The 12,243-nt window shown below is 35.2% G+C and overlaps 1 protein-coding gene across 6 annotated transcripts in view; it reads right to left on the bottom strand.

Moving 5' to 3' along the window:
* Positions 1-12,243, bottom strand: part of ARHGAP29 (Rho GTPase activating protein 29) — a 74,178-nt gene that overhangs the window by 20,196 nt on the left and 41,739 nt on the right. For all 6 annotated transcript variants that reach the window (XM_030825025.1, XM_030825027.1, XM_012500323.2 and 3 more), the window contains 5 exons: positions 11,952-12,016; positions 11,123-11,233; positions 10,942-11,022; positions 10,569-10,757; positions 9,714-9,851 (listed from right to left, as the gene is read on the bottom strand). In XM_030825025.1, the coding sequence (XP_030680885.1) occupies positions 9,714-9,851; positions 10,569-10,757; positions 10,942-11,022; positions 11,123-11,233; positions 11,952-12,016 (584 nt within the window). The remainder of the gene's footprint in view (positions 1-9,713; positions 9,852-10,568; positions 10,758-10,941; positions 11,023-11,122; positions 11,234-11,951; positions 12,017-12,243) is intronic.

Raw genomic sequence — 12,243 nt, 5'->3', positions numbered from 1 at the left:
TAGCTATCATTAGCTATTGTTTGAGGTGAAAAGAATTTGTCAAAGGTAAATGGCCTAAATGACTTCTAAGGTAATTTCAAATCCTGGATTTTATAATTCTTTTTTTTTTTTTTTTTTTTTTTTTTCTGACAGAGTCTCGCTCTGTCGCCCAGGCTGGAGTGCAGTGGCGCGATCTCGGCTCACTGCAAGCTCCGCCTCCCCGGTTCATGCCATTCTCCTGCCTCAGCCTCCGGAGTAGCTGGGACTACAGGCGCCCGCCACCATGCCCGGCTAATTTTTTGTATTTTTAGTAGAGACGGGGTTTCACCGTGGTCTCGATCTCCTGACCTCGTGATCCACCCGCCTCGGCCTCCCAAAGTGCTGAGATTACAGGCGTGAGCCACCGCGCCCAGCCAGATTTTATAATTCTTTTAAATCCTTTCATGATTCTTTAAGTAAATAATATATTAATTAATCAAAATTTGGAAAATAAATGAGATACAATTTTAAATACTCAAAAACATTTTAAGGAAGTTTTCTGGTTCAGATGCAGTAAGCTAACTCCCCTGTCTCCCACTGAATTCACCTAAAAATCTGAACAGAATGCACAAATCAAGACTCTGAAAAGTAAATGGAAATAAACTACAATTCAAGGTATGACCAATCCAGTGATAGGTCTACTCCTGCCCTCTTTTCCAGCCCATGCTCAGCTCCTACCCAATTCTCCAATTCCCAAAGTACAAACTGAGTGCAGACAGAAGGAGCTCCAAGAGAGGTCCTTTCTGGCCCAAGGAACAAAAGCGGGGAGGGGTGATGGGAGATGTAACTAAAACAGTAGCAGAAAACTCCCTGGTTTCTTTTGTATATTTATTTTCTCTCCTGCCCCAGACCCCAAGCAAGTCCAAATCCCTAAGACACAATCCTGTGGGAGCAGGAATGATGGTAGTAGCAGCTGCAGAGATGCCAAAACTCTGATGGAAATCCTCGTTTATGACCAGATGAACTGTAGCCTAGAGTGAGAGGGGTCTGAAAATTCTGTTACTTTTTTCTCTTTATCCTCCCCACACTTGGCCCTGGAGAAGAGCGGAATAGGCAGACCTAAGCCCCCAGCCAGAAGATTGGGAACGGAGTCATGCAGAAGCTGGAAAATGAACCTAACTGTATCAAATGGATGCTAAAATTGAAAAAAAAAAATTAATGTTCAATATAGGTTATAAACAGGACCCAGAGTCAATAAAGTAATAGTGAAAATGTCTAAGATATCATTCAAAATTACTTGTCACACAAAGAACCGGGAAAATCTCAACAACTTGCAAGACAAAAGACAATAAAAAGACACCAACCCTGATATGGCTCAGATTTGGGATGATCAGATGAAAACTCTAAAACAACTATTACAAAGGTTTCAAAAAAGTAGAGCAAACAATCTTGAAACATGGAAAAACAGAAGAAGTCTCAGCAAAGAAATGTAAGATATAAAGAAACAAAAGGAAAACTTATTGCTGAAAAATAAAATATCCAGAACAAAAAATTTACTGGACGAACTGTATGAGAGAATGGGGATAACGAAAGGAAAAGAGACTGTGAACTTGAAGACAGATCAACAGAACACTATAAACAATCAAGAGGAAAAAGCTTTGGGGAAAAAATAGAGGACCTCCAGAACTGCGGAAAATTAACAAAAGCTCTAGTGTTTGAGTCACTGTGTGTCAGAGAAAGAGGAAAAAGAATACTACCAAAAAAAAAAAAAAAAATTGAAGAAACAATAGTTGAAAACTCAAATTTTTCAAGAGTCAAACTTGTAGATTCAAGAAGTTCAACCAATCCAAAACAGGAAAAACAGCAAAAACCAGGTCTAGATACGTCTTAAACAGATGAAAACCAAAGACAAAAAAAATCTGACAAAAACAGCCAAAGAAAAACACATGCCACAATTGGGGAATGATAATTCAAATGATTACTGGTATCTCATGAGAAACTGTGGATGCCATAAGGCAGTGGAACAATATTTTTAAAGCAGTGAAAGAACTGATTTCTGTATTTAGAATTCTATATCCAGTGAAAGTGTCCTTCAGAAATGAAGATGAAATAAAGACATTCTCATATGAAACACAACCAAGTGAATCTATTACCAGCAGACCTGCTATAAAATAGTGGTAAAGGAAGTTCTGTATACAAAGTGTTACCAGAGGAAAGATGGAACCACTAGAATACAAGAAGAATGAATAGAAATAGTAAATAATAGACTACTTTTTTCCTCTTAACCTCTTTATAATATGCATGACTTTTAAAAGCAAAAATTATGAGAGTCTGGTGAGGTTTTCAACGTATATGGATGTAATTTACATATATCAAATACAACCCAGATTAGGTAAAGGAACTTCTATGGTGGTGATGCTTCTGTGTTCCACTTGAAGTGGTAAAAAACTAGTTCTAAGTAGACTGTAAAAAAATTAAGCGTATGTATAAATATAGATAAGTGTGCAACCATTTTTATAAACTTGGCTATTTATAGAATAATCTATTTTAGGCTGAATTGTCCCAGTACATGTTTTAATGCATCTAGCATTTTCATATAACTCTGGAAGCCACATTAAATGCTCGGCTTCTTCAACAGTTTTTCACAGTTCATTACTACTTTTTCAGGTAACTAGTAATCTTAGAACTTCTATTTCTGTTCCATGAAAGAGATAATTTTTTTTACCAGAATGCTTATTTTGTATCTTAATGACACAATATCCATTTTCATATATGACAGAATCCATATATGTACTACTACATCTGTATGTTCTTAGTCACATCAGGCTGCTACAACAAAAATACCATAGACAGAGTGACTTAACAAAGATTTATTTCTCACAGTTGTAGAGATTGAGAGATCAAGACCAAGGCACTATCAGATTCAGGGTCTGGTGTGGGCCTCAATTCCTGATGCGTAGACTGTTCTTTTCTCTCTGTGTCCTCACATGATAGAAGGGGAAGGGTTATGAGGGCTCCACCTAGTCACCTCCCAAAGGCCCTACCCTTCAAATATCATCACATCATCACACTGGGGATTAGGAACTCAACATGCTAATTTTGCAGGGGGTGATAAACAGTCCATAGCAACTCAGTTCAATCAAGTCTTAGATAAAAACCAAAGATTCAACCAAGATTGTGAGGTTCTAATGAGAATTTACAATGTTAAATGATCTCAAAAACCATTATGTTTTGATACATGCTGCTTAACTGGTTGACTCTATATGACATAAACAACCAAACACATTTTTTCACTGGTCAAGCGATGTAGTTTTACATTTAGCTTCACTGAGAGTAAATGCAGACAAAAGTAAAAAGTAATAATAGAAGTCTACATGCAACCATTGTGGTTATCAAGGCAATGCAAGTTTCTAAATGATAATTAGAGGGAGATTTTCTCGGGTTATATAAAAAGATAAAAATTCAATTTCCTAACTGCAAGCTGGCCAGGAGTGGTTTGTAACTGCTATATTCTCTTGAAAAAGACACTGTAGTCATTAGAACAAGAGAAGGGAAGGGAAAGAGTTCTACCAAACAAAATCTCAGTTTTGGCTCATTTATTAAACTTTTTTCTCATTTTATAAGAACAAAGGGGAAAAAAACCATTCTGGTGATTGGACCCATGGGCCAGGCAACCCAATATTCAATTGACAGTGAATCCAAGACATTGCAAGCAATATTCCATTTATGACAGTGGTGCCAGGGGAGGTGTTATGAGTATCCACACTATTTTTTCCTTCACAATGTTTTCTTCAGAAAACATTTAGAAGTTAGGAATATAACCTGAGCTACTACAGCTTCTTAATAACACAGATGTGTGCAACCAATTTTTTAAAAAAGGTATATGAAGATACATAATAAAAAACCCAGTAGACAAATTAAAATATATGTCTAGAAAATTATCAATTCATCCAAAAGAAGGCAGCAAAAGGGAAACAGATTAAGGAAAATATCATAAGGCATAAACAAAAAAGAAATAAAATGATAAAACTAAATCTGAACATATATTTACCTTAAATATAAATGGTCTAAACACTCCACTTATAAGATAGTGCCAAAATAGATTTAAAAAAAAATCAAGATAGAAGTATATGCTCTCTATAAGCTATATAAGAAACTCACTTTAAATATGATAAAATTAAAAGAATGATAAAAGACATGCTACACTCAATCGAAAGAAAACTGGAATAACATATCAATATTACATAAAGTAGAATAAAAAGCAAGGGAATTTATCAGTATAAAAAGAGACACATTTCTAGGGATAAAAGGATCAATATACCAAGATCATATAATAACTGTTACTGTGTAAGCAATGGAGCTTCAAAATACATAAAACAAAAACTGATAGAACTAAAAACACACAATATGTTGGAGACTTCAAAACTCCTTTCTCAGTAATTGATAAAAGTAGCAAAAGGTAAATCATCAAGAATACAGAAGAAACAAATTACATCTTAAAACAACAGGAACCAATTGATATTTATAAAACACTCCAGTCAACAGAACACACATGCTTTTCAAGTGTACACATGGAAAATTCATCACTGATCTTTTCAAAGAAACAGCTTTTAGTTTTGATTTTTCCCTATTTTTCTTTTTAAATTTTATTGATTTCTTTTTATTGATTTCTGCTTGTTCATGACTCACATCCTGGGTCATAAAATAAACTACATAACAAATTTAAGAGAAATGTAATCATAACCAGTATTTCTCCCACCATAATATAATTAAACTAAAAATCAGTATCAGGAAGATATCCAGAAAATCCTCAAATACTTGGAAATTAAACAACAGACTTCTACATTATCCACAGATCAAATATGAAGTCTCAAGGGAAATTAGAAAATATTTTGAAATGAATATAAATGAAAATACAAATTTCAAAATTTGTGGGATATACATAAGCAATGCTTAAAGCGGAAAATTTAAAGAATTAAATGTATCAGAAAAGCACAGGAAGGTCTCAATAAACAACATAAGCTTGTGCTTTAAGAAACTTTTTTAAAAAAGCAAAATAAACCCAAAGAAAGTAGAAATAAAGAATAAAATGCAGAAATCAGTAAAACGAAGAAAAAGAAAAACTGATGAAACTAAATGCTATTTCTTTTTTAAAAAGATAATAAGACTTATAAACCTCTTGCCAGATTGACCAAAGAGAGAGAAAGAGAAAAAAGATGCAAATTACCAGTATCGGGGATGAAAGAGAGGTTATTACTACAGCTCACTGAGATATTAAAAGGTAAGAGAATACTACAAGACACACTATGCACATAAATTCAACAACCTAGATAAAAAGGACCAATTCCATGAAAGCCACAAGCTACCAAAAATCACCTAACAAGAAATAATTAACTTGAATAGGCCTATATGAAAATACACTGAATATGCAGTAAAAAAAAATCTTCCAAAAGAGAAAATCCCAAGCCTAGACACTTTCACCGGAGGAATGTTATCAAACTTTTAAAGAAGAAATAACACAAATTTGAAACAGTCTTTTCCAGAAAACAAAATAGGAGGAAGCACTTCCCAATTCATTTTATGAAGCCAGAATCACCCTGACACTTTCAAAACCAAACAAGAACAGTTTTTTTAGACATATCAATCTTTCACTGAGAGAAAAAGAAAAAATACTCAACAAAGTAGCAAACTGAATCCAGCAATATATAAAAGAAAACAATTCCTCATGACCAAGAGGGGCTTATTCCAGGGATGCAAAGCTAGGTCCACACTCATATATTAACATAATCTACTATATTTACAGGCTAAAACAAAACTACATGTATCAAATAATGCAGAAAAACATTTGATAAAATCTAACCTTTATTCATGATAAAACTCTCAGCAAACTAGAAAAAAGAAATTTCTTAACCAGATAAAAGGCATCTTCAAAGAACCTACAGCTATCACCATATTGTATGATGAAAGACTGAGTGCTTTTCCCTTAAGATGGACAATTAGGCCAGGATGTCTTCTCTCACCACCCCTATTTAACAGTGTACTAGAAGCCTTAGTTAGGACAATAAGAAAAAGAAATAAAAGGAATACAGATTGGAAAGGAAGATATAAAACTGTCCCTATTTGCAGGTAACATAATTTTCTATGTACAGAATCCCAAAGGATCTACAAAAAGCTCCCAAAACAAGTAAGTGAGTTTAGCAAGGCTGCAAAATATAAAACCAACATACAAAATAGAGTATATTTCTAAATATTAACAATTAAAACAGACAGCCACAGTGGCTCACGCCTGTAATCCCAGCACTCTGGGGAGCCAAGGTGGGTGGATTCCTTGAGCCCAGGAATTCGACACCAGGCTGGGCAAACATGGCAAAACCCAGTCTCTACAAAAAATACAAAAATTAGCTGGGCATGGTGGCATGCACGTGTAGTCTTAGCTACCTGGGAGGCTGAGGATTGCTTGAGCCCAGGAGGGTGAGGCTGCAGTGAGCTATGATCACGCCACTGCACTCTAGCCTGAGTGATAGAGTAAAACCCTGTCTCAAAAAACAAAAACAAACAAAAAACCCCCCAAACCAACTAACGATGGGAATTTTAAATAAAGGAAATCTATACATATGCACTTATGTGTACATATAGACCATTCACAATACCCCCCCAAATAAACACACACATATATAGGATTAAATCTAACACAACTTATTAAAGGTATGTTGAAAACTACAAAATGCTGATTTTTTTTTTTAATAAAAGACCTAAGTAGTTGGAGAGACATAATATGTTCATGTGTTGGCAACTTTATATTGCTAAGATGCTACATATACAGTCAATGCTCCCCAGTCTGATCTAAAATTTAATATCAATTCCAACCAAAATGTTGGCAAGAGTTTTTTGGAGATATGGACAAGCTGATTGTAACATTTTTATGGAAGGTCAAAGGACCTTAAATACTCAAACAATTCTATAAAAGAATAAAGCTGGAAGACCCACACTATGCACCTGATTTTAAGACTTGCTGTAAAGCAAAAATAACCAAGACACTGGGGCTTTATAAAACGGACAGCGAGAATCAAACACTGCATGCTCTCAATCATAGATGGGAACTGAACAACGAGATCACTTGGACACAGGGCGGGGAACATCACACACTGGGGCCTGTCGGGGCGCTGGGCACTGGGGGAAGGATAGCATCAGGAGAAATACCTAATGTAAATGATGAGTTGATGGGTGCAGCGAACCAACATGGCACATGTATACCTATGTGACAAACCTGCACGTTGTGCACATGTATCCTAGAACTTGAGGTATTAAGAAAAAAAAAAAGACAGCAAGTACTTCAGTGCAACAAAACAGAAAATACAGAAGTAGATAGCTACAAATATGGCCAACTGATTTTTACCAAGATGCAGAGGCAATTTAATGAAAATGGCATAGTATTTTCAACAAATGGTATCAAGACAAGTGGATATCTGCATTTACCATGTTTTTTATTTTCTCTATTTTATGCAGTTTTGACATCTTAAAAAGCATGCTGGCCAGTGAGAGGCTGACTCTCCCTGGGCTAGCTAATTCCTAAAGATAGCCAAGGGCACAGCTAGGATCACAGCTTTCATGTGCAAAGCAACAAGTCTCAAGTCTATAGATCCAGCCACCTCCTTCTCTAACTCTTACACACAAAGCCAATTATTTTCTCTATCCTAAATCACCCCGGGGCCAGGTACCAAACAACTAGAGACCATCCCTACACTCCAAAGTCCATGGAAATTCATACTAGCCAATCCTAAACAGTTTACCTTGCCTTTCCTGAGGAAACCCGAATAAAAACTCTACTCAGCTTTCTTTCATCCTTGCTTATGCTTGCCAAACCTGGTATTTCCCTTGTGGCCCTGTGTGGAATGACGTGTCCCCTTCTCTTGGGAAATTTAAATCCTAAGTTTTTCTTTCAATGGCACTGACCTCTTTGTCTCTTTGTGTCACTCCGATAAAGTAAAATCCTGTGGGTATAATTTTATTATAACATCCATAAGCTAAAAATGAACCTCAATCTGTACCTTAAACCTTACACAAAAATTAACCCCAAATGGATCATATATCTATACGTAAAACTATTGAAATTTTGGTAGAAATCATAGGACAAATCTTTATGATCTTGGGTTAGGTGAAGCACTCTTAGATATAACCAAAAGCATGACCCATAAAAGAAAAAACTGATAAATCGGATTCCAACAAAATTAAAACCTCTTGCTCCCCAAAAGACACTGCTAAAAGAATAAAAAGAGAAGCTCCAGAATGAGAGAAAATATATGCAAGCTCAACAATAAGAAAATAAACAACTCAATTTTTAAAATAGCTAAAACATAGATTGTCAATAAGCCTTTGAAAAGATGCTTAATATTGTTAATCATTTTTAGAAACACAAATTAAAACCACAATTAGATAACACAACTATTGGAACAGCTAACGTTTAAAAACAATGACTGATACATGTCAAGGACACAGAACAACTAAAACTCTCATATACTGCTGGTTAGAATGAAAAATATTACAGCCACTCTGGAAAACAGTTTGGCAGTTTCTTATAAAGGTAACTACACATTTAGCACACCAGCCAGTAATCCCACTCCTGGTATTGACTTGAGAAACAAGAAAACTTATGTTCAACAAGAATGTATAAGAAAATATTCTGTAGCTCTACTCATAATCACCCCAAACTGGTAACAACACAAATGTGCAACTAGTGAATGGATAAATACTGTAGCACAGTCATACAATGGAATTCTGCAATAAAAAGAAACAAACTATTGATACATGCATAACACTGATGAATCTCAAAGGCATTATGCTGAGTAAAATAAACCAGTCAAAAAGTTATATACTATATGATTTCATTTATATGACAATCTGGAAAAGACCAAACTAATAAGAACAGATCAGTACTTGCCAAGGGTTAGGAGTGGGCACAGAGTTGGACTACAAAATAAGTAGCATGAAGGAATCATTTTTAAGTGATAGTATTGTTCTGAATCCTGATTGTGGTGGTACTTAAACAAATCTGTAACTGTTAAAACTTGTGGACTATACATGAAAAAAAGGTTTTGCATGTAATTAATTTTATGAAAAACATTTTAAAGAGTAAATAAAAATACTTCAGGGCAGAATGCTTTGTCTCCAAACAAATAATTTGGTTCAATTTTAATATTTAATTTACTCCAATTCTGAAGAATATATCTCAGAGCACTGGCAGAAGTTTCAAGTGTCAAATCAATTATGTCAGCAAAGCCAAGAAAACTGGTGGCTTAGAGGCAATTTTAAACTCAGCTTTCAATTTTAACCAAACAAATCATCAATCCAGAGAACATGGGGAAAGGCAGATCAAAAGAAATTCAACTGTATATCACTATGAAAAACTGAAAATCAATTTGCAAACTCAACACATTTCATTAATCTCAGAATCTAGATCCCATAAGAACTGTAACTTATGAGGCATACCTTCCCCTTCTGCAGATACAGAGACTTCTCTTTCTTTTCCATCCCTCCTTTCCTTCCTCCCTCCCTTCTTTCCTTCCTTCTCTCTTTCTCGATCACCCACTCTAGAGTGGGTAATCATAATCATAGCTCACTGTAACCTCAAACTTTTGGGCTCAAGTGATCCTCCCACCTCAGCCTCCCAAAGTGCTGGGATTACAGGTGTGAGCCACCAAGCCTTGCCTGATGGTCTTTTCTTCTTGCCTTCAAAATATTGAAGAAAAATTACTTACAGCTTTAAGGGTAAGATCACACTGGAAAACAAGTGTCCGGAGTTGTGTTAAAATTTCTCTTTTGGTATTTTCTAGATCATTTCTTCTTTCTTCAACATTTGTCACACAAACTTTGTAAAGTTCATTTGCTTCTTCTACCTTTACAAATATCACAGAAAAAAAAAACACTAGAATTTATATTTTAAACAAATATTTACTATAGTAAAGCTAAGTTGAAATAACTGAAAATTCTGAAATATTCTGTTTTCAAAATAATACTTCTAAAGTTAATCTGTTCTGGTCAGTGATTCAAAGGCACTTGATTTTAATGGACAGCCATGTACAATTTATAATTAGTACATTGCTTGTCTATAAAATATTTGCTTCCATTTGAAATAGCAATTTTGTATTTATATTTACTATATTCCATATAATCTTACAGAATTTGTTCGTAAAATTACATTTCGTCAATAATACAAAGCTTTTGCCTATCCTTGCTATCAGGTGCCTGAATTAGTACACATATACACACACATTTGCCTAAAAGGTGAAATTTCTTGTCAAGTAAAATATATATTAAACTACTGCCTTCTCTAAGACACTCTTTCACAAACTCCAAAATTCAGGTCTCGGCATAGTGGTTCTCAAAATGTGGATCCTCACCAACAGCATCAGCACGACCTGAGAGCCTGTTAAAAAATGTAACCTGCCTGGGCCCCTCTGTTGACCTACTGAATGAGAAACTCTGGGGGATGGGCTTAGCCATGTTTTAACACGCCTTTCTAGGCAGTCTTGGCAGACACAGAACTTTGACATCAAACTCCTGGCAGATTACTGCTAATTCAACTTGCAAATAAAAAAGAAAAAGATTATTACTTTTTGGAGAGCCTCCTCTTCCAATCTTCGCTTTTTTTCTAGTTGCTTGTTGAGATTTTTTGCTAATCCGCCACTTGAAGACAGATGCTCCTCTTCTGCACGAAACATGGAAGACTTTGCTTTCTCATATTCATCTTGACGTTGCATGCATAATAATTTTGCCTTTTTGAGAGCATTCTCTGCTTCAAGCTACACCGAAAAGAGTATTAAACACAGAATATGAAAGAAATCCTACTGAACAAGTGTCTTTAGCATATTCAGCAAGATAGTTAAGATATATTTAAGAAAAATGAGAGCAAGGAAGGTCAGTATATACTGCAGATTATTTTAAATGTTCACAAATAGGTACATGAAACTCCATTTTAATACTAACCATTTTATTTTGCTCCTGTTTCCAAAGTTCTTTTATTTCTTTCCTTTGTTTTTCCATTTCATTTTTCCTCCCAAGTAGAGGCTGTGAAGGGTATTTAAAATGGAAAAAGAAAAAAGCAATTTTCTAATGGCATGCCATTGTTTTAAAAAAAAGTGTATTATACATATAAATTAATCTTTACCTGCACAAATTTGTTAGCTTGGAGAGCTGCAATTGTTTGTTGTAAAAGGTGACTGCTCTCTATATCATTAAGAAGAGCATTAGTAAACAGAGACTGCAGTGGCATGAACTCCTAAAATTTAAAATTGAAAAGTAAATTTTACAATAGAAATGGCACTAGAATTCCAAACACATCACTACCCTTCTTCAAAAAAGGAAACTAAGTTTAGACCTTTGCCCCCAGAAAAATGACTAGTCATAAACATGACTATGAGAAAAATATAGAAGAAAATTAATTATAATTAATCATAAAACTGGTTAGCAAAAGTAGTAAGCTATCAAGACAATCAGTATTTGTATAAAATTGTAAATTTCTGGCTGGGAATAGTGACTCATGCCTGTAATCCCAACACTCTGGGAGGCCAAGGTGGGTGGATTACTTGAGTTCAGGAGTTTGAGACCAGCCTAGGCAACATGGTGAAACCCCATCTCTACAAAAACATGCAAAAATTAGCCAGGGTATGGTGGGCACCTATAGTCCCAGGTCATCAGGAGGCTGTGGTGGGAGGATCGCTTGAACCTGGGGAGACAGGTTGCAGTGAGCCGAGATCACGCCACTGCATTCCAGCCTGGGTTACAGAGTGAGACCCCATCTTAAGATGAAAAAAAAAGTATATTTCCTAGATTTTTTCATAATGGACATCCATCTAAACTTAAAATAATTTTGTCAATAAAAAGATCAGCATTTAAGTGCTTTCCCATATTAACTGAAATATTCTGATTTTGCAAATTATTGGGAGTTCATGAGTAGTTTCTTATCATAGAACCCCCGAAGTTCACAGAACACTTACCTGAATTCCAATGTTAGTTCTAGTTGCCTCTGCCAACTTGACCATATTTCTAGTGGACTCCAATTCTGAAAAGTTCAAAGAGGGTATCAGAAGGTAAAATCAATTTATTTTTCCCCCTGTATACTCTAAAATTACTTGTAGTAATTCCACAATTAAGAAGTGATCACAAATACTAGTGTGTATCAAGATATAATACAGCAATACCTCTTTCTTCTTCTTCTTTTTTTTTTTTTTTAAAAGAGACATGGTCTCACTATGTTGCCCAGGCTGGTCTCGAACTCCCAGGCTCAAG

Source organism: Nomascus leucogenys, chromosome 12, assembly GCF_006542625.1.
Source record: "Nomascus leucogenys isolate Asia chromosome 12, Asia_NLE_v1, whole genome shotgun sequence".
In the NCBI taxonomy this organism is placed as follows: domain Eukaryota; kingdom Metazoa; phylum Chordata; class Mammalia; order Primates; family Hylobatidae; genus Nomascus; species Nomascus leucogenys.
Note: the sequence above shows the minus strand (reverse complement) of the source record. Positions and strands in the feature narration are given on the sequence as shown.